Genomic DNA, 23,202 nt, shown 5'->3' on the forward strand with positions numbered 1-23,202 from the left:
CCAAGGGTAGTTTTCATCACAATATTCGTAAGAAAGATTAAAAGTAGAATTACCAACATCAAAAATTTCATAATTCAATGATGCCATGTATTTTTTAAATCAACAAGTAAAACAAAAAAAAATCAAATACAAAAAATAAAAATAAAAGTTCAAACTTGAAACCTAGCAATATGTACACCTACAGCTACACCATTAGTTCCCCGGCAACGGCGCCAAAATTTGATCACGCCCAACTATGCCTTATAAAAAGGACAATGCGGTCGTTGCAAATATAATCCGGTTTACAAGTCCGGAGTCGAATCCCACAGAGAACTAAGGCTTAGCTACAACTGTTCACTATCACCAAGAAGACAAGCTTGAACAGTTCCTAACTTATAGATATTTAGATTCTTGTGTTTAACTAATTGATTAACAAATTAAAATAATAAATTAACAACTAAAGATACTAAGAGTTAGAGACAAGATTAAGGAGGTCTAGAGTTATGATTTCCCCAATTGTCGGAATCCTTCCCGCTATGTCTTCTATAATTTTGCCTAAGTATTCTCTACCGATCATGAGCACTCTTATTATCGTAAATCTCTCCCGAGTAATCACGACAATTTACTAGACACACTCTCCCGAGCTACGCTAGCTGGCTTTTGATACAGCTCACTTCAGATCGCACCCAAGGCTTCGTTATCCCTAATCCCGCCTTTAAATCCTCGGTTATTGATCTCTCATATACTCTGGGAGTGATGTTGTTCAACAATTACCTAAATATGCACTCTCTCCCGAGTTATGCATACTAAATAGGCACAGCTAATTGAGAGCTCTTCAATTAACTACAATAAGAATGTAGTTGAATAAATAGAGATTATACTACGGCTCAATTATATAAAAACATTACAAGAATTTATCCTACAAAAGGTTCTATCAAAACTCTAGATAACAAATTAGCTATTCATAATAGTATGTAAAACTACAATACTAAAAGTCATAACCAACAATGAAAAATAGGAAGAGGAAAGAAAAAAACTTGTAGAAGAATTCCCAAGCCTTGCTCCTATTGTGTCTGTGCCTCCTTAGGTCAAACCTATGTCAAAAATATGTCCAATCCTCTTCTTGGCCGGCTTCCTTGGTTTAATATAGGGTTTAGGGCTTAAAATCCCGTGTTTTGAACCTTGGTCCCTGAAATTTACGCATCCTGCCGCGGTTCCACCGCGGTCGCGCCGGAACCGCGGCCAAACACCCTCTCAGATTCTTCAGTTGTCCGCGACTGCCCTCTGCCGCGGTTCTGCCGCGGTCGCGGTTTTTGACCCTGTTCCGTTTGGAATTTGAAAAAACGTAAAACATGAAAGTTGTAGCCATTTGAGTTAGCTTTCCAGCCATATATTGTGGAGCCCAAATGGAGTTCTGAGTAAAAAGTGATGTCTATTTTACTAGACGGTGCGCAATATGCCTCTTCGAGTTTTCGTTTTGTTGTTTTATCATCCGTTGATCCCCGAACGCGATCCCGGCTTAATTCCTTGAGCTCTTACTCAGACTTCAAAGCTCAAAACCACTTAAATTCATTCCATAACATCTATATAGCTCGGAATCACATCTACAAGGCATAAAACACACAATTAGTGCAAAACAGTAGCGATTAAAGCGCAAACTCAACTAAAGTGCAGTAAATTAGAGTGTAATAATCGACTAAAATACGTAATTATAGCATATCATCAATATGTAGCCTTTCAAAATTCACATCATATTAATGGTGGGGTAACCTGTAGCATGTAGTACAAATTGTGTCTACTTCGGTTTGAGAAGACTTTTGGAAAAGCAATTTTAAGAATACAGGGACAGTACATATACCCTCGAGACATGATAAATTGTATGGCCGAAACAGAAATAAATACAAAGATAGTATTGACAATTCGAAGCATCATGTTGATGTTCTTTTATCATATTCGTCCCATATATATTTTCATGGTATAGGTTTGAAGTAAAAAGAAAGACAGAAAATAGAAATCAAACAAGCTAAGATGTGCTCATGTGTATCCAGCCCCTTCTTTATGTCTGTACGATTTTTGTCTTTGTCCCCTATATATTTTGTACAGTGATACACATCTCCTTTGCAAATTAGCGTATTGACATGACATATCTCAATCTAATAGCCTGTTTGGTCGCCAAAAATTTTGGCCCCTTTTTGAAGGAAAAAAAGTATTTTTAGGAGAAGCAGAAAAAAATAGCTTTATCTTCAAAAGCATTTTTTTGAGAAGTACTTTTGAGAAAAATACACTTAGAAGCAGTTTTTTAAAGTTTGGTCAAACACTAATTGCTGCTCAGAAGTGTTTTTCAAACTAATTAGCCAAACACAAACTGCTTCTCACCAAAAGTACTTTTGAGAAAAGCATTTTTAAAAAAAAACACTTCTCAAAATAAGATAATTTTTGCAGCTTGGCCAATAGGGCTATAAGCCTAATAATTTTTTTGGTTTTCTATACAGTGTTCAGTATGCAATGGGACCTGATTAAATCTGAATTTGTATCAGAAAATCCCACATTAAAAAGGGGAAGGGTTTAAAGCACTCCTAACAAAGGCGACTGCATACCCAAAACTCAAACCAGCAGAGATCATAGAATGAAAGAGTACTTGCTACTCTATCACGGCCTTTATTGGTTTCTTACCTTCTTATAATTGAGTCATATCCTCAAAAGATGCGTACAAATTTCGCGTTGTTGTATGTTTTTGCGAACAAAACAATAATGTAAGACTCCTGAAGTCCTGATCACTTTATTCTCATACTTGGTTACTTTCCCGCACACTTTATTTTATATTTAAAAAATTTCGTGAAACAATTAAGTCCAAGAAAAATGAACGCTTATGGTCATGGAAGTGACTTCGTTTATGCAAAAGGGTGTTCTACGTAGTCACGTAGGGGTGCAAGAGTTAGGAATTTGAAAATGCCAAAGTGCTACATACACCTTCAAGTCAACCTCTCAACTTATAGCATTTTATGAACCTTTTCGCCACTGTACTTAAAATTTCTCTTGTATAAAGTGAATTCAACAATAAATATATATATATATTTCTCAGCTTACTTCGGTTGCAAAAATTTCTCTTTAGGCACATGTCTCAAGAACACAAAACGAGAGTTTCTCTCGTTATAGGACTTGACCAAACATCTCACGACACGAGCAGATGATGATAGCCATGAAACACTTGTATGAAAGTCAGTACCATATATCCTATTAAGGATAGGTTTTCTTGTTCATATGTCAAGGGCTGATAATGTTGCGCGTTGTATCGAATTAAATCACATGCTCCACCGCTTGTGCAGGCCTCGTTATATATATGTGTGTAATGTAAAACAGTAAAAGGTTATTGGTCACCAACGTAGCTCCGCCATTGATTCTAGAGGATATTATTTGAAACCCATCTGCACTATACGTCATTTCGTAAGAGCAAACAAATTAAACCTTAAAGAGGAAACGACGCAGTTCTTCTTGAAATATATCTATGAAATGTGCCATTGTTACACATCTGCTCTGCCAATGACAACAAAAAACTTTGTATGTTACTGTTTTAGTATTGTATTGGTCAAAATCTGACTGTCACGGCCGTGTCGACCAACATCCCGCCCAAGCGATAGAGTAACAAAAGATGACATGGTCTGCTCTACATCCGACGTCCTCGACACCCGTCAGATTAGAAGAAGCAACGTCCGAAGGACGACCAAGGCATATTTGGAGTGAGAGAACGTCGGACCAAGCAAACTATAACGGTGTCTCCTATATAAAGTGGAAAAACCCTCCAACAAGGGGGCTCTCTCCCCTTTTTCTCTCTGGGAAGCTCCCTTCTTGTAATCCTGAGAAGAAAGAAGTAATCGAGAGAAAAACATGTAAAGATATTCCCCTCATCGATCGATGGGAGTCGCAATGTTGAATTTCAATAAGATCATTTATATCCTTCTCGTCCTATATACAATCCATACTATTAGCTCTTTGATCTGGAATTTATTATGTCTGACTAAGATTTACCCCTTCAACTTCTTTGATTGATTTGTTCAAAAAGGTTTCGATATCTTTTGAGTCAAACAATTCGGCGCCGTCTGTGGAGATTTCTTAGTGAAATTTCCTAGTCTCTCCCAGATCAAAAACAAGAAATACGATCACCCACCAAAAGGAGCGCGAAGGAAAAATCCAACCCACGCAAGACAAAGGCGCAGTGCGGTAGGGGGGGGAGAGCCGAGCAAAATCACCAAACTTAGAAATCTTCGCCCCATCAACCATCGATATGCCAAACAAGATGAACAACGTTACCAACCTGTTCTCCTCTATCGGACCACCGGACGGGGGCAAGGAAAGTATCATTCTAACTCACCTTCAGCTCTTTGCTCAAGTAGGAACACAAAGGCCACGCAGGCGAACGAATAAAGAAACACCTCAATTAAAGGACGAAAAACTACTGCAAAACAACTGTACTACCGCCCGCCGGTGATACCTCCAAGCCGGAAAGCAGGAGTAAGACAAGGAAACTACAATATGTGAGCAGAACGAACCTAAGCGAAACAAAAACGTCTCGCATTCTCCGATGTTGCACCCTCTGATGCAAGAAATGTCAAATGAACTAGGACTCCCACAGAAAAATGCTTGATTCTCCAAAAATTGGGACTGATGATGGGTTACTATTTCGATAAGTTCGAAATAACACCCTTTAAGGCCAAGGGCCTTCGCCAAAAAGAAGCGTTCGACCTCGATCGAACGACGACGGGTTACTATTTCTATAAGTTCGAAATAACACCCTTTAAGGCCAAGGGCCTTCGCCAAGAAGAAGAGTTCGACCTCGATCGAACGACGACGGGTTACTATTTCGATAAGTTCGAAATAATACCCTTTAAGTCCAAGGGCCTTCGCCAAAAAGAAGAGTTTGACCTCGATCGAACGACGACGGGTTACTATTTCGATAAGTTCAAAATAACACCCTTTAAGGCCAAGGGCCTTCGCCAAAAAGAAGAGTTCGACCTCGATCGAACGACGACGGGTTACTATTTCTATAAGTTCGAAATAACACCCTTTAAGGCCAAGGGCCTTCGCCAAGAAGAAGAGTTCGACCTCGATCGAACGACGACGGGTTACTATTTCGATAAGTTCGAAATAATACCCTTTAAGTCCAAGGGCCTTCGCCAAAAAGAAGAGTTTGACCTCGATCGAACGACAACGGGTTACTATTTTGATAAGTTAGAGATAACGCCCTTTAAGGCCAAGGGCCTTCGCCAAGAAGAAGAGTTCGACCTCGATCGAACGATGACGGGTTACTATTTTGATAAGTTTGAAATAACACCCATTAAGGCCAGGGGCCTTCGCCAAAAAGAAGAGTTCGACCTCGATCGAATGATGACGGGTTACTATTTTGATAAGTTCGAAATAACACTCTTTAAGTCCAAGGGCCTTCTCCAAGAAGAAGAGTTCGACCTCGATCGAACGACGACGGGTTACTATTTCGATAAGTTCGAAATAATACCCTTTAAGGCCAAGGGCCTTCGCCAAGAAGAAGAGTTCGACCTCGATCGAACGACAACGTTTTACTATTTCGATAAGTTCAAAATAACACCCTTTAAGGCCATAAGCCATCGCCAATGAGAAAGTGCAAAATATTCCTAATGCCAAGAAACATCGAAAAGTGCAAAAGACTGGGACTCGCCGTGCAGGAATCTGTCTCGCACCGGAATCATGCGAAACGAAAACAAGAGTTGAATACAAGACAAATAACAGCAAAAAATTCTCCTTTATACAAAGTTTCCGTGCAAATGGTCACGGATTACATATGACCCAAGTCAACAGTCTAAAAAAAGTGCAACAACAAAAAGAAAAACGAAAAAAGGAACAATGACAATCGACTACGAACGAAAAATTGGAAAGAAAACAACCAACGGAAAACAAATCAATACCATTATCCCTCTACTCTGCATTGTCATCGCCACCCTCTCCACTGCCATCTCCGGGAAGTTCACTTTCGGCGTTCGCGCCCCCATTAGCTTCAGGCGTCGCCGCATCATATCCGCAATTGACGCGAGCCTCCCGCGCTTTCACTTGCGCCTCTTCATATGCAGCCTCAGTCACAGTACCCGCCTCCCATAAACTCTTGTATATATCCCGCTGGGCTTCGGCGTAAACCCAAAGCTCATGCATATGGCAGGGAACGGCAGTGGAGGAGGATGCAATCTGAGCCAACAGTCGCCTATTTTCTGCCTCCAGTGCTGCGACCCGATCTCCCAGAACCGACGCCTATTGATCAATCTCGCTAATGCACTCCTCAAGCCTTGCCTCCATGAGGGTAGTCGTCGCTCTCTCCGACTCCTACTCGGACTGGAGGACGCGGATGGTGTTCTCCAGGGCCACCGCCCTCGCCGAAGCCGCGGACCAAGCACTCTCAATGCTCTCCAATCTAGCGACCTTGTTCTCCAGCGCTGTCAATTTCCCCCATCTATTCCACGCTCAGCGCCTCGACCTTGATCAAGTTCTGATCCATCTCCGACTGCATTGACCTCAATTTCTCTTGCAGGTGCTCGCACTCTTCGGCGACCCCCTTGCCCAACTCGAGCTCCTCATCCTTTATTCGAAGCTGCTCCTCGAGCACACTCCTGTTGCGGATAGCCTGCATCAATTCCTGTTCCCTTTTCTCCAACTCCTCACCAAAAGCCCGGTTACCGGGGTTTGCCTTCAGCTGCTCATGCATCTCGCGACACTTGTTGCGGTAGCGACGATATTTCTCCAACATATTCAAGAAAATTTTAGCCTGAATGTTGGCCCTGCGAATGCTTTCCACTTCCACCATATATGTCTAAAAAATGTAAAGACGGGATAGAATTGTATCATCAAGAAAGGCTAGGGAAAAATCAAATTAAGCGTAACATACCCTTAAGCCCATAGCGGCAACCTCATACATCAAATCAACATCAGGAACGGACCAAAGGGCCGCATTCTCGATTGTGGAGCATAACATGCTGAACTGCGGCACCAGATCCTCCATGTCCCCCAAAAGATTGGTATCTGAAGGGATCTCAAGAATATGAGCGGAGCCTCTCGCATGAACCACCGAGTGAGTAAGGCCCTCCTTAAACATCCTGACATCATCAGGGTCGAGGTCCGATTCGGACTCGTAATTGTCGACCACCACGCCTTTACCTCTTTCAGCAGTTGAAGAGGAAGCACGACCAACTGCAAAGGATGAGGGTACGTCCGAAACCACAACGGCAGCCCCATAAATCTGACCTTCCGCCACGATGGGTTGCTGACCACCAACAATGGTAGGAATCTATGATTGAGCCGAGATGACGACCGGTTCTGTCACTACGGGAGGAGCCGCTACAACCCCCTCTCCAGATCCTGTCGAAGGAGAGTCATCTAGATGAATCACTGTTGGGGGCGCTGTCTCGAACTCTATTCACCGTCTTTTTGATGGCCCCTCTTCTTCTTCAATAGGCGAAGACTCGCCCGTCGAGCGGACAGCACGGCTCGGAACTTCGCCTGAGAAGCGTCCCTCGCAGGAGTAACCGCGTCTGTAGACTCAACCGAAGCAGCCCTCGACGAAGGTCGGGCAGTGGGTACTGCGACATGCGAGCAGATAAGGCTGGTTGCCGGAAAGCTAATAGAGAAGCCCTCACTCTCCGCACTCTCCCTGGTACCAACGAACAGCACGTGAGAAATTAAATACAGAGAGAAAAGAGAAAAACGGTGTACAGAAATGACGTCTTACCAGAAAAAGACATACGCCCATACTTGTCATAGAAATCCGCCCACGTGCGGACCCCCGCCGTATGGGAAAGAATAATGCTCACCCACTCGGGGATGTTCTCGACAGGTGGAGGGGGCAATTTCTCAGCTGAAAAAACATACACATACACACACATAACAGGGTTTAGTATTGTAACAGAAATGGTCTGATATATCCCCGACTAAAAGCATAGGACTTAGTGCAGAGTTCCACTTCTCAGGGAACCCCGTCGGATCTGCCACTATGTGCTCAGTCGGCACATAGAAATAATTCTCATAAAAATGATGGTTCGTCATGTCGTCCATCCTCACTACTAGACTCCTCGACCCCCGAGAACGCATGTGAAGCATCGTAACGCGGATAAGCTAAGGGGTGAAGATACTGAGTAGGTGGTCCAAGGTAATCTCACAACTGGTGAGTTCCGCAAACTTGAGAAACATAAGGAACAACTTGTACAGGTACGGCGAAAGTTGGGCGGGGAATACCTCATAAAAATGGCAGAAGTCTACCACCAGGAGAGGGAGAGGAAGTGTGTACCCAATAAGAAAAGGGTAGGCGTAAAATACACAGTACCCAGGACAGTCAAAATGAACTATGTTGTTTCCTTTCGCCGGCTGCATGTCAACATAGCCAGGGATCCCCCACCTGGTTTTCAACTCTACAATGTCTTCTTCTCTCATAACAGAAGGGACAGGCTCCGACGCGACTGCTGAAGTCAGCCAATTCTCTCCCAGGGCGAGGCAAAATCTCAAATATCGATGGGACCTCCTCGTCTTCCACTGCATCTACCCCTCCAGTGGCCTGAGCAGCACTTTTCGGTACCGGACTTGTGACTGGGAGATCGGCGCGAGAAGAATCACCAGCCATTTTGATCAGAAGATACGCCAAAGAGACAACGAAAAGAAAGGATGTGAATTTTCAGTTAACAAGAGGGCAAACATAAATTTGGAATGTCAGGAAGAAAATATATCTGCAGAATTCTTTCGAGTAAAAGGCAAAGAAATGTGTCAATCGAATGATAAGTTCTTTCTATTTATAAGAGACACAGATCTCCCTAGCAGGAAACCCAAAAGTCGCCAATCAAATCTGATAGGGCGCGAAACTTTTCAGTTCCTAGAAACGTGTGTCATAATGATGGTAACCACTAAATAACACTTCAATACCAAACGACATTTCGGTTCCGAAACAGCCGCAACGGTCCATGGGTATCAAGAGAACGCCGCCACCTCGCCTAAAACCCAAGTAATGTAACTGAAGAACGAGAAGTTAGATTTTGCTCGAATTCATAGTAATCATGATCCGTCTGCCAAGCCCGACAGGGGACGACCCCGACAGACGGGAGGACTAACTATATTGATCAAAATCTGACCGTTACGGCCATGTCGACCAACGTCCCGCCCAAGCGATAGGGTAACAAAAGACGACATAGTCTGCTCTATATCCGACATCCTCGAAACCCGTCAAATCAGAAGAAGCAACGTCTGAAGGACGACCAAGGCATACTTGGAGTGAGAGAACATCGGACCAAGCAAACTGTAACGATGTCTCCTATATAAAGTGGAAAAACCCTCCAACAAGGGGGTTCTCTTCCCTTTTTCTCTCTGGGAAGCTCCCTTCTTGTAATCCTGAGAAGAAAGAAGTAATCGAGAGAGAAAGATGTAAAGTTATTCCCCATCGATCGATGGGAGTCACAATGTTGAATTTTCAATAAGATCATTTATATCCATCTCGTCCTATATACAATCCATACTATTAGCTCTTTGATCTGGAATTTATTATGTCTGACTAAGATTTACCCTTTCAACTTCTTTGATTGATTTGATCAAAAAAGTTTCGATATCTTTTGAGTCAAACAAGTGTGTGTGTTAAGGATAGAGCAGTAAATTTTGATGGGGAAGATATATGAGTGGCTCGTACCAAACAGAAAGAGGGCAACAGCCCATGTTCCATCACGTTTGCTTTCTGTTTTTCTTGTTAACTTTTCTGAGCCATATAGAAGATGTGACATCTGCAAATATATAATATAGACACATGCTCATTTTCGCAAAACTCGATTTGCACTAGGGATTATTTGGTAGGGAAAATTTGGCTTTCAAAGAAATAGACTGATTTGTCTTGCATTTTGTTCACCACGAAAACACAAGATATAATCATTTGTATCGCTACTTCGAAGGATAACAACATAGTTGCCTAACCTTTAGTCTTATCTTATCCCCACATGATGATGATCACATTTGGCTGTGTTAAGGTTGCAAAAGAACCATAATTGTATTATTTATTAACCAACTAACAGATCAAAACTGAAAAAAGAATCCCTGTTCGGTGGCCACATTTCAAAGCATGTATTCTACTCTACAAGAAGCTCATAGGCCTCGTAAATTAAGTGAAGTTTTGCAATGTCCCCATAAAAGTTACTTGCCTTATTTTTTAAATTACTAGTTCCACTTATTGTGGGTAACTATATATAATTTTGCCTTTCAAGTGATCAAACAGAAGAGGGGGGGAAAAAAGAATTTTACGCTGTGTGTCGAAATTGCGAGATTATAACTCTACCATGTGGATGCACCATAAGAAGAATTCAGAAAGAGGGAGAGAGACAGAGAGTCTTAAGTGTGCGTGTACAGAGACTTTGCATTTTGTTGTATAAAGTTCATGACATTTGGCTTCTAATAATATTGCTTTTCTTTACTTTTTTCTCAACCAAAGACTTGAGTCTTGTTTTAAAATGAAACACCACTACCATTTTGGTTCAATTTGTTCTCTGATGTAGTTTTTTTCTTCTTTTAACTTGAAGCAGAAAAATCATTTTCATGAATCACGATTATAAGTTTGGTTAATAAAATATAACTCTAAAAAGTAATACCAAAAGTTACCGAATTGTACAAACCGAAACCGAAAAGTGACAACACCGTACCAAACTGCCCTATGAACACCCCTACAATATAAGGTTATCTCCTAAAGAATCATGAAACATGATGAAGAGGCTATATTTCATTAGACCCTAAAAAGGGAAAATACCCGCTCAAGTGGTTAAACTTGGATTTAATTCTAGAATATAAGTTAGTTGCTGTTCAAAGAATACACTGGAGTAAATAAAATTACAAACTCTTTGTTACCCCAGTTGAGCTTAGCTCCAAGCAGAGGGGACTCGTTACAGGTGAACAAGGCATCAGAAACTGAACGATGAATACATTTGACTCACAGATTCACAGGGAAGAATAAAGAATTGGGTCACATCGCATGGAGACAAGAAAATTGCTGCATAGAAGAGCTCATTGGTCACAACCAAATTATAGAAAATGTGACCAGTCTGTCGCATAGAAGACGAGCTAAATGAGTAGATCAACTGTACTATAGCTCTCATCAATGCTTCATTCACTAAGCTTACAGCTGCGAATGTATGGATGGTCAAACTTTATATATTTGGTCCAGTATGACCTGTACTTTGTCATTGCCAACTCTAGCCATGGTTTCATGTTACCATTGTAATGTATCACAGCTGCATTCTCAATTTCTGACCGGTCAATGCTTGGATTGTATCCCAAACCTAGCACATGCCACGACTTCTCTAGTGGATGTGTAAGCCCGTAAAATGTGATCAGCCCTGGAGGTAGAGTTCCCAGCTTCCAGAGGACCCTCTCTTCATTCTAATGCAAAGGCAGAAGAGAACCAAAATCCAACTTAGCAAGAAATCATATCAAGTACAATACTATATTAGGCTGAATATTGTGTTCTAGCAGTGTTTCAATTTTTCTTTTGGGAATAAATATCTACATGGTGTAAAAACATTTTAGGAAGGAGAAACACTATTATGTAGTCCATACATTACTTTACATATTTTAACTTAAAAAATAGAATAAAAAATAGAAATACATAGATGATGTTAGAAAACTGCATTAAGAACTGCAGCAGTCCAAGTGTCTTAAAACTGTGTAGCAGTTATTTACTGCATAACAGTTATTTAGTTTCTATGTTATCCCTAATGTGTAGGAGTTGGTTTTTATTTTCAGTTGAGTTTGTAAACTCTATAAATTTGTCTAAAGTTTCTAATGAAGATGTAAGTTTGCTTTCATTATCAGATTCCTGATTTTTCATTCAAAGTTCTTCAAACTCATGTTCAACTTGTTTAATTACTAGTGAATCAGATTTTCCTATTCTTCATTCTATGCAAAACCTACAATTGGTATCAGAGCTTTTCTTTTCTTAAGGGATCTGTGGGTGTTCATTAAACTCACTCTCAACAAGACAGATTTGCAAGCATGGAAGCAGAATCAAATTTCTCAACAATGGCACCTCCTGTTTTCAATGGTGAAAATTATCAAATTTGGGCTGTAAGGATGGAAACTTATCTGGATGCCTTGGATATCTGGGAGGCAGTCGAAGAGGATTATGAAGTTCCTCCGCTGCCCAACAATCCAACTATGGCCCAGATTAAGAACCATAAAGACGGAAAACCAGAAAATCAAAGGCAAAGGCTTGTCTATTTTCAGCAGTATCTTCTACAATTTTCGCTCGAATTATGTCTCTAAAGTCAGCCAAAGCCATCTGGGATTGCAAGTTCTAAATCTCATCAGAGACTTCGAGATGCAGAAGATGAAAGAAAATGAAACCATCAAAGATTACTCTGAGAGACTCCTAAACATAGCAAACAGGGTAAGATTGCTTGGTTCCGAGTTTAATGATTCTCGTATTGTTGAAAAAATTCTCGTAACTGTGCCGGAGAGATTTGAAGCAACCATAACTACTTTGGAGAATACCAAGGATCTATCCAAGATCACTTTGGGAGAATTGTTGAATGCTTTGCAGGCTCAAGAACAACGAAGGGTTATGCGAGAAGAAGGAAATAATGAGGGAGCATTGCCAGCCAAACACCAAGATGGTGGCAGAAACAAAAAGAAGAACAAGAAGAATCAACCAACAAATGATGATGGCATTTCAGCAAATACCACCAAAGGTAAAGCAGGAAACTCAAAGAGAAGTTATCCTCCTTGTAAGCATTGTGGCAAAAAAGGCCATCCACCATACAAGTGTTGGAAAAGACCTGATGCCAGGTGTAGTAAATGCAATCAACTTGGGCATGAAGCTGTTATTTGCAAGAACGGTCAGCAGCAAGAAGCAGACGCTAAGATTGTTGATGGAGAGGAGGAAGATCAACTCTTTGTCGCTACATGTTTTTCAAGCAGATCGTCGAGCGACTGTTGGCTGATTGACAGTGGATGCACTAACCACATGACAAATGACAAGGCCCTCTTCAAGGAATTAAAGCCCACGACCATTACTAAAGTCAGAATAGGTAGTGGCGAACATATTGCTGTCAGAGGAAAATGATCAATTGCTATTCCAGGTCATTCAGGTATTAAAACAATTTCTGATGTGCTTTATGTACCTGCCATAGACCAAAACTTGCTAAGTGTTGGTCAGTTGATGGAAAAAGGCTACAAATTAATTTTTGAAGATAAACATTGCTTGATCAAGGATGTTTCAAATCAAGAATTGTTTAAAGTAAAAATGAGAGGCAAAAGTTTCTCATTAGATCCATTTGAGGAGGAGCATGTCGTTTTTTCAGCCAAAGAAAGTGCTACGGAAATATGGCACAAGAGACTTAGACATTTTCACTATGAAGGGCTGCTCAAAATGCAGAAATTGAAAATAGTTGAGGACTTACCTGTGTTGGAAATGAATTCTTCAAACTGTAGTGCTTGTCAATATGGGAAGCAAAGCAGACTTCCATTTCCAAAGACAACTTGGAGAGCCTCAAAGAAATTACAATTGATTCATACCGACACAGCAGGACCTCAAAGGACTTCCTCACTAAAAGGTAGCCTTTACTATATCATTTTTGTTGATGATCTAACCCGCATGTGTTGGATTTACTTTCTCAAATACAAGTCAGAGGCTGCTAATGTCTTTCAGACGTTCAAAACAAAAGTAAAAAATGAGAGCGGTTGTAAAATTCAGTCGGTAAGATCAGATAATGGAAAGGAATATACTTCTCAACAATTCAACATGTTATGTGAGGAAGCAGGGATCAATCATTAGCTTACTACTCCTTATACTCCACAGCAAAATGGAGTAAGTGAGAGAAGGAATCGATACATTATGGAAATGACCAGATGCATGTTACACGGCAAGAACTTGCCAAAGAAATTCTGGGCAGATGCAGCAAGTACAGCAGTGTTTCTCCAAAATAGGCTTCCTACAAAAGCAGTGAAGGATCGAACTCCTTTTGAAGCTTGGCATGGATTTAAACCATCAATAATTTTTCTTAAAGTGTTTGGTTGTCTCTGTTTTTCCTATGTTCCTCAGGTTAAACGAGATAAGTTAGACAAAAAATCTGCTCCAGGCATTTTTATTGGATATAGTACAGTTTCAAAGGCATATAAAGTCTTCCAAACACAAACTGAGACAATAATCTTCAGTAGAGATGTGTATTTTATGGAGAATGAAGATGGTGTTGGGAAGACTCAAAGAAACCTATCCTGAATTCTCTTGACTCAACACGAAAGGTTCCTGAAAAGCAAACATCAGCCTCATGGCAGGATGAGATGGTTGATCATTCACCAGTTCAAACTCGATTGCTCTCTGATATATATCAGCGATGTAATGTGGCAGTATGTGAACCTGTTGGATACAGTGAGGCCAAGAATGATGAAAATTGGGTAGCTGCAATGAAAGAAGAGTTGTTTATGATTGAGAAGAACAAGACTTGGGAGCTTGTTGATCAACCTCAAGACAGAAAGGTAATTGGGTTGAAATGGGTCTTTAGAACCAAGCTAAATCCTGATGGTTCAGTCAACAAGCATAAAGTAAGACTTGTAGTTAAGGGATATGCACAAATTTTTGGTGTAGATTACTTTGATACATTTGCACCAGTTGCTAGGCTTGACACAATCAGGTTACTTCTTGCTCTTGCTGCACAACTGGGCTGGAAATTGTACCAGATGGATGTCAAATCGGCATTTCTCAATGGTTTTCTTCAGGAATAAATTTACGTGGAGCAACCCGAGGGCTTTGCCGGTGAAAGGAAAAGAGGACAAAGTTTATAGGCTAAGAAAAGCACTTTATGGTCTTAAACAGGCCCTTGGGGCCTGGTATGGTCGAATAGATGACCATTTGCTTGGCCTAGGCTTTGAAAAAGGTCCATCAGAATCTACTCTTTATGTCAAACATAATGGCAGTGATACTCTTGTTTCTATCTATGTGGATGATGTACTAATTACAGGGAACAATACAAGGTATATCGAGAATTTCAAGCAAGAAATGATGCAAGCCTTCGAGATGACTGATCTTGGTCCGATGTCCTACTTTCTTGGAATGGAAATCAAGCAAGGACAAAATGAAGTTTTCATTTGTCAGAAGAAGTATGCCAAGGAGATTCTGAAGAAATTCAACATGGAAGATTGCAAGGAGATGAGAACTCCTATGAACCAAAAAGAGAAACTAAGCAAAAATGATGGAGCAGATAAAGTGGAGGAAGCATACTTCAGAGGCTTAGTCGGTTGTTTGATGTACCTCACAGCTACAAGACCCGATATTTTGTATGCAGTAAGCATTTTATCGAGGTTCATGCATTGTGCCAGTGAGGTGCATTTAAAAGCAGCCAAGAGAGTTATCAGATATATCAAAGGGACTATTAATCATGGTGTTAAGTTTCAGAAGAGTCAAAATCTGAAACTACTTGGGTATTCTGATAGTGATTGGGCTGGATCTGTGGATGACATGAAAAGCACATCGGGGTATTGCTTCAGTCTTGGCTCCGGAATTTTTTCATGGTGTTCAAAGAAGCAGGACATTGTGGCTCAATCTACTGCAGAGGCAGAATTTGTGGCTGCAACAGCAGCAGCGAATCAAGCATTGTGGTTGAGAAAAATATTGGTTGATTTACACATGAAACAAACTGAAGGCACTGAAGTATTTGTGGACAACCAAGCTGCGATAGCAATTTCTCACAATCCTGTATTTCATGGAAAAACTAAACACTTCAACATCAAGTTTTTCTTCTTGAGAGATGTGCAAAAGAATGGTGATGTAACTCTGCTGTATTGCAAGACTGAGGAGCAACTGGCTGATATCTTCACCAAGCCTTTACCAGGCAACAAATTTGAGCTTCTCAGGCAAAAACTTGGAGTTTGCATCTCTTAAAGCAAGGAGGAGTGTTAGAAAACTGCATTAAGAACTGCAGCAGTCCAAGTGTCTTAAAACTGTGTAGCAGTTATTTACTGCATAACAGTTATTTAGTTTCTATGTTATCCCTAATGTGTAGGAGTTGGTTTTTATTTTCAGTTGAGTTTGTAAACTCTATAAATTTGTCTAAAGTTTCTAATGAAGATGTAAGTTTGCTTTCATTATCAGATTCCTGATTTTTCATTCAAAGTTCTTCAAACTCATGTTCAACTTGTTTAATTACTAGTGAATCAGATTTTCCTATTCTTCATTCTCTGTAAAACCTACAGATGACGACATCCTATAATCACATATCCTGATGCTAAGTAAAGGTTTTACTTCATTTGATACCATATGGGTATGAAAACAGTTAGAACCAAAATAGAGAAATAACTAAGAGAAAATAAGAGTGATGGAAAGGCACAAGAATTCTCACCATGTTTTGCCACTTGTGATAAATGCCAGTTATATCTCTCTTCTTCCACTCTTTAAGATCAAACATGTTCATCCCATATGCCCACCCACAGGCATTTGGATCAAAGTTTCTAGCAATATGAGGATTTGAGAAGTTTAGGTACTTGTCAAAACGGTGAAAACTCTGACCACAGGTTTCAACTGCACCATTCACTTTCCCATGAAGGTCAACTGACCACAATCCTGTCAAGTCTTTCTGAACAACAATGTCATCATCAAGAAAAAGGATCTTATTCAATTTCGGATAAACCTGAGGGAGATAAAACCTTAGGTGATTGAGCATAGAAAGATATTTGGGGTTCCGGTACTTCAAATTAGAAGAACCAGCAGATAGGGTGTTGGGATGAGCTGCCTTGAAATAGTACTCCTTCATAGCAGCAGATTCAAGCTGCCGCAGAACAGGACAATATGAAGAATTAAGCCACTTGAACTCATCAACATTTTCAACATGGATTGTAGCTTTTCCAGGAGGATTCAACAAAAACCACATGTTCATAGCTCCAAAGTTCAATTTATCAGTGACTAGATGAAATACATGTTTCTCTGGTTCCTGCAAAATATCAAGTCGTATTCTTCAACAACCCACTAGAAACATCAAACATAGTGCTAATTTCGTTAAAGCCAAGATAATATGTGATGAACTACAGAAACATGCAAGGCAGCAAAAGATATCCAAGGGTGCCCCAAATATAACATGCAACTTTTTTATGTTTGTGATTGTTATCATGGATCGGATAGAGTGATAGTGCACCAGCAAGTAACAAGACAGAAAATAGAATAAGTTAAGCAAACATCCAAATATATATATATATATATATATATATATATATATATATATATATATAGGTAAATTTGGACAATGGTTTCCAAAATATCAAACAGAATCCCTCACCTTAGCGTTCACAATAGTGGAGTTGACAACGACTGAAGCAGCCAAAACATTATCCGAAAATAACGCATAATGGAAGAGATCAGGATTTTCCCTATTTTCGCCTCTAGGGAACTTTCTTTTTTCAGGAGGAAGGAGGTAATAGTCAATGGTCAAACGCATGGACAAGCAGTGGATCCCATTAGGTATAGTCTTTGCCGCTAATTGGCTCAAAAAAGTGCTCTGCCTCTTCAAACCTCTGACTTGCTCATCAGCAGATTGCAGCATTGCTCTCAGTTTCGTTGTCACAAGCTTGCAGTCATAGAGCTGCTCTCTAGCTTTAGATAACACCTGACCCATAGCTTTCATTTTCTCATGTGCACTATTGAACAGGGGAACATGAATGTGTTACTCTTCACTGTATAGAGCGGAGACAAAAAGCAATGTGATCGAGCTTGCAAAAAAGTCAACAAAAATCACCTGCGTGTTAAATCAGCATCAGAGCCTGCATCACCTAACGCACGCTGACTTTCTTTAAGCCGAGTCTGTAACTCCTGGGCCAAGTCAAGCTTCTTTTTCATTGTAGCAATGCTTATGTACACCCTTGCCATAATCATTTGATCTCGCATCAAGCGTACTGTTGAATCAGTGTTCTCATTATCGTTTTCTTTCCTCCATATACTGTACTTCCCCAGCACAGAAGAGTCAACTGACTTGGAGCGCTCGATGGCAGCATTTTCAAGTTTCACAGTCACATCATCATCTCGTTTGAGTAAATCAGCAGCACGCTTTTCGCGTTTTCTCTCTCGCAGTTGCTGCAGAGCAGGTTGGAAAATTATAACTCAATTATTCATAGATGGAATGCAAGCAAGATCATGAGGGGGAAGTATTCCGTGTGCAGTGAAGGATGAGTTCAAAATCATAAATTTTTATTTGCTAATATCAGAAGTAAAAATAAATGTGAGTCTAAAACAGAATAACTATACATACCCTTCTGGCCAACTTAGCGGGTGAATCCACAAACTGGGAATTATCCCCTGGAAAATTAGAAAGTCCTTGATTATGGAAACGTGTATGATGCAACTAAAATTAATACCAAGATCTGTAACAAATCATTTACCCTTAACAAGATTATGCTGTTTGCCTCTGGTTATTTCTGGTTTGGAATCTGCAGCTATTGGACTTGGCTTATTTACCTGTGATATATCGAAAAAGAAAAGAAATCAGTACCTTGCTAGTCACATGATTTTTGTTTTTTTATGGGTTGCTAGTCACATGATTTTTTCAGGACGGATAAGAATTTTAGTTACGAAAAGCATAGCTCAATCCTGACCTCTACATCAGCTACATTGTGCTTATCCACGATCTCTTGCCCGACAAATCTCCATGAGGCAGACAAATTGTTCTTTCTAAAAGAATCAAGACTGAGAGGTCCTAAATCATCTGTACTGGCTTTAATGATATCAATCACCTAAAGGCATGCACAATCACTTAAGTAAGAAATCATCATCACTGTAGACCAAAGGAGAATGCTAAACTTAAAAACAGAACTTGAAAATTTGATAACTTGCCTCTTTTGTTAGTAAGGGTTTTATTTGTTGCAGAGCAAGCCTCTCTCTCCAGTCTAAATCCTGCAGCAGAGTGAAAATTTTCTTTCAACTACATTCAGCAGCCTGGAATTCTAATACATTGGTACAATATAGCAAAGCCTGATACCTGTTTACTTGAAGTGGTGGAAACATCATTATGATCTGCAAAAGCACAATAACTTGAGTTATAACAACTTACACAATCGCAGGGAGGATAATATGTGAAACAACTGTGGCAGTCATAACAATTACAGCATGGGTATTTCAACCCACAAATATAATAGTGAATACCCACTTGAAACAGCCATTTATGCAGCCGTGACCTCAGCTTTCCCACTCATAAGACACCAATTGACGACAACCAAACTAGTACTGGCTAGTGGCAACCTCAAGCTGTCCAACAACAACCCTACTTACTCCTTCCAGCAAAAAAAAATGTATGTGGTCTACTTTCTTAATTTCTTTTCAAGGAGTCCAATGAAATAGTTTTAATATTCTGAGATACCATTAGTAGTTAGAAATATCTGCCATTTAGTTTCTCAATCTCAAATTGTCAAAAGTATAATAAATATCTGATATGATTTTAGAGAATGTTAGAATCAACCATCTATCTACCAGGTCCTGAGAAATGGATGGATGAGAAAGTTAACCAGTTAAACTAAACTAAGTGACCAGAAACACAGTGCACAATAGCAGAATGAAAACCCAGAAAGCTGAGCTAAAATATACACAAATGTATCGATGCAATAGCAAATCAGGTAGTGTTTTTAGTCCTTGTTGGGATTTGAACCCTCATCTCCAAGGTTTACACCTACTTCATTAAACACTAGGTGACACCCTTCAGTGCAAGAACCTCTAGTTTTTTAGAACTACATTTAATTATTATTAATAGGAATGAAAGGGGGACCAACAGATCAAAATGGATATAGATAATTCACAAGCCAATCCCAACTAGATTGGATCGAGGCGTAATTGTTGTTGTTGATACATCACACTCAATTAGTATTAACTGAGTTGAATAAAACAAAATGTTCAATAGTGAGATAAGCACTAAAACGGCAGATAAACAAATTCCAGAAATATAAAACTAACCAATTGAGGTGTAGAGGCCACGGCCGACAAAGAAAATCAAGGGAGCAAGGAATGAGCAGAAGATTAGAACCAAAATAGGGAAGCTGCTAGATCTAGTGCTTCTGTTCCTTTGACTGCCTCCTAAACCTGATGATCCCCTCTTCAATGCCATATCCTGTGTTCCCATACATTCATTCAATTCCCCCAAAATAAGAATCACAAAAAAAGGTACAAATTATAAGCAAACATTCTACAGAATGAGTGAATGAATAAATAAATAAATAAATAAATAAATAAATAGGTAATAGAGGCATAAAATAAGCAGTGTCAAAAAATTTCAACAAAACAGCAATGACCCATGAAAAGGAGATTACATAGGGACTCTTTCAAGATAGTTCTGTCTCTTGCTAGCAAAAGTTCATTACCCTAATAGTTCTGAAGAATAAATGACAAGAGTGGGTCTATGGGAGTTGGCTCCTGAAATCAAAATGTGATTACAGAGAGAATGGTGGCCTGATTGGATGAAAAGGGAAGAAGGGTACCCGTAAAAGAGGAGAAGGAGATCTGAGAAATTAGAGTTTGAGGAAGATAAAAAATGTAGCCCATTCTCTTCTGTCTTCTCTCTCTTTCAATTTCTGGTTTAAGAAATAGTGGAAAGTGGAGATTAACGACGTCGTTCTTTCGCCGACACGGACCACACTATGCAGCTTTTAATAATAATTTAGTGGTGAGGAAAGCCATACACTTATTAATCATTATTATTATTATTAGTGAATAGATAAATGTAGTAGTAATAATTTGTAATATCTCCCTTCATTTAAGATCCTTTACTTATCCTCTAGATGTTTAACCTAATGAATGTATCTTATGGTCTCAATTCTAGTTCTATGAAATTAACAACTACCTGTATTAACTCAAAAATTCCAAATCACTTTTTGTGCTCAACAACAACTACCCACCATAATCCCACCAAGTGGGGTCGGGAGAGGATAGGATATACGCAGTCTTACTCCTACCTGGAAGGGTAGGGAGACTGTTTTCAAATGACCATCGGCTAAAGAAGGTGAAGGAAGTCCTGATAGCAAGTTATAGCAAGACAAATAGTTAGAAAACTAAATCGGAGATAACAACAAAGAATATGGAAGGAGTACCGATAACAAGTAATAGCAAGATAGTATATTTAGACAAATAAGTCCAAGGCAGCACACGAGAATATGACGAAGTCCTGCTAGCGAACTACGGAATTACCGAAGATAAGTAGTAACAGAACAAGACACGTGGCTATAGCAAACTAAGGAAAAAATGGTATCATACTAGCACTAATACTATCGAACTAGGGAAGACAAAGGGAAATGCATGACTACCTACTAACCTTCCACCCTAATCTTCCACCTCCACACCCTTCTATCTAGGGCCATGTTCTCGGTCAGCTCAAGCTGCGCCATGTCCCGCCTGATCACTTCACCCCAAGACTTCTTAGGTCTACCTCTACCCTCCTCTCACCTCCCAAGGCCAATCTCTCACATCTCATGACTGGGGCATCTATGTTTCTCCTCTTAACATGCCCAAACTATCTCAACTTTGCCTTACGTATCTTTGCCTCCACAGGGCCACTCTCACCTTGTCCCGAATAACTTCATTCCTAATTCTGTCCAATCTAGTATGTTCACACATCCATCTCAACATCCTCATTCGTGCTACTTTCATATGCTGGACATGTGACTTTTTGACTGGCCAACACTCTGTCTCATATAACATAGTTGGTCTGACCACTACCTTGTAGAACTTACCCTTAAGTTTTAACGGCACATTCTTATCACACAAGACACCGGAAGCGAGCCTCCACTCTGTCCATCCTGCTCCGATACAGTGAGTAACATCTTCATCTATCTCCCCATTCATCTGAATTATAGATCCCAAATATTTGAAACTCTATCTCTCTTGGGAATGACTTGCATATCGAGTCTCACATCCCCGTCCGCCTCCTGGTTAACACCAATGAACTTACACTTCAAGTATTCTGTCTTGGTCCTGCTCAACTTGAAACCCTTAGACTCTAAAGTATATCTCCAGACCTCCAGCCTTTCGTTAACACCACATCGCGTCTCATCAATCAGGACTATGTCATCCGCAAATAATAAGCATCAAGGCACTTCCCCTTGAATGTGACGCGTCAAAGAATCAATCGCCAGGGAAAACAAAAATGGGCCGAGTGTTGATCCCTGATGGAACCCCATCTCAACCGAAAAGTAATCAGAGTCTCCTCCTACTGTCCTCACCCGTGTTTAGGGGTGGGCGTTCGGGCAGTTCTGATTGCATATGAAATTTTGGTTTGGATTTTCAATTTTCGGATTAACGAAATGAAAATCCAAATCCAATCCAAATAAGTTCGGATTGGATCGGATTTTTAAAGTTCGGTTTCGAATTAATCGGTTTGGATATTTTGGATTTTCGGTTTTGAGCTTATAAGTTGAGATGTCTTTTCTTTTTATAAAAATGAATATCCAAATGAAGTACTCATGTTAAATTGCCTGAAAAGTTCTTCATTCTCACCACAATCATCCAAATGAAATATTAAAGTAATGAAATTATTATATAAAAAAATAAAAAAATACAATAGAGACGTTAATACGATAGATAAGAAGTGGAAATAGTAAAACCATGTCCAAATAGAAAGTACTCTCATAATAACTTAGTAACTAATATTGAATATATATGATAATCTCTAGTGGGTAGGGTATTGAACTTATTACTATTGACATATGGATAATGGACTAAATATAAAGTATAAGAATTTTGGATTTTCGGATATCCATAAATTCGAAGCACCAAATCCAATATCCAATCCGAAATCCAAAAATTTTAAAAATTAAATCCTAAATCCAATCCGTAATCCAAAAATCCAAAAAATTTGGATTTCGGTTTTGCCCAAAGTAGCCCATCCCTACCCGTGCCTTAGCTCCATCATACATGTCCTGAATCACTCTAATATATGCTACAGGCACACCTCCCGCCTCCAAACATCTCCATAGAACCTCTCTCTCTACTTTGTCATAGGCTTTCTCCAGATCAATGAACACCATATGCAAATCCTTCTTCACCACCCTATACTGCTCTACCAATCTCCTCACAATGTGAATGGCCTCAGTAGTTGACCGTCCCGGCATGAAACCAAATTAGTTCTCGAAAATGGACACACACCTTCTCAATCTCCCTTCAATCACCCTCTCTCACACTTTCATCGTATGGCTTAACAACTTGATACCCCTATAGTTGTTGTAGTCTTGAACATCCCC

General features: G+C 39.9%; 1 protein-coding gene across 5 annotated transcripts; it reads right to left on the reverse strand.

Moving 5' to 3' along the window:
- Window positions 1-10,768: 10,768 nt before the first annotated feature.
- Window positions 10,769-20,582, reverse strand: LOC107786084 (polygalacturonate 4-alpha-galacturonosyltransferase). 5 transcript variants are annotated; one of them, XR_012693602.1, is made up of 12 exons: window positions 20,281-20,543; window positions 19,928-20,081; window positions 18,963-18,997; window positions 18,818-18,877; window positions 18,580-18,717; window positions 18,367-18,442; window positions 18,237-18,283; window positions 17,727-18,061; window positions 17,271-17,628; window positions 16,341-16,928; window positions 13,407-13,647; window positions 10,769-11,388 (listed from the first exon to the last, which is right to left on the reverse strand). XR_012693602.1 is itself a non-coding variant. In XM_075217894.1 (11 exons), the coding sequence occupies exons 2-11, from the start codon at window positions 20,076-20,078 to the stop codon at window positions 11,113-11,115; spliced, it is 2,064 nt and encodes a 687-aa protein (XP_075073995.1). In that variant the 5' UTR covers window positions 20,079-20,081; window positions 20,449-20,582; the 3' UTR covers window positions 10,769-11,112. The 5 variants fall into 5 exon arrangements, 3 of the variants coding, with proteins under 3 accessions (XP_075073995.1, XP_075073993.1, XP_075073994.1); XR_012693601.1 differs by having other exon boundaries at window positions 10,769-13,127; XM_075217894.1 differs by lacking the exon at window positions 13,407-13,647 and having other exon boundaries at window positions 20,449-20,582.
- Window positions 20,583-23,202: the final 2,620 nt, after the last annotated feature.

Source organism: Nicotiana tabacum, chromosome 7 (genome assembly GCF_000715075.1).
Source record: "Nicotiana tabacum cultivar K326 chromosome 7, ASM71507v2, whole genome shotgun sequence".
In the NCBI taxonomy this organism is placed as follows: domain Eukaryota; kingdom Viridiplantae; phylum Streptophyta; class Magnoliopsida; order Solanales; family Solanaceae; genus Nicotiana; species Nicotiana tabacum.

What these genes read in the sequence shown, in the direction of transcription:
- LOC107786084 (XM_075217894.1), bottom strand. Translation starts at nt 20,078, where the DNA reads ATGGCATTGAAGAGGGGATCATCAGGTTTAGGAGGCAGTCAAAGGAAC. An exon ending in TGGCCTCTACACCTCAATTG is followed by an intron (nt 18,998 to 19,927) that starts GTTAGTTTTATA and finishes GTGCTTTTGCAG; the next exon opens with ATCATAATGATGTTTCCACC. An exon ending in CCGCTAAGTTGGCCAGAAGG is followed by an intron (nt 18,062 to 18,236) that starts GTATGTATAGTT and finishes CCTGCTCTGCAG; the next exon opens with CAACTGCGAGAGAGAAAACG.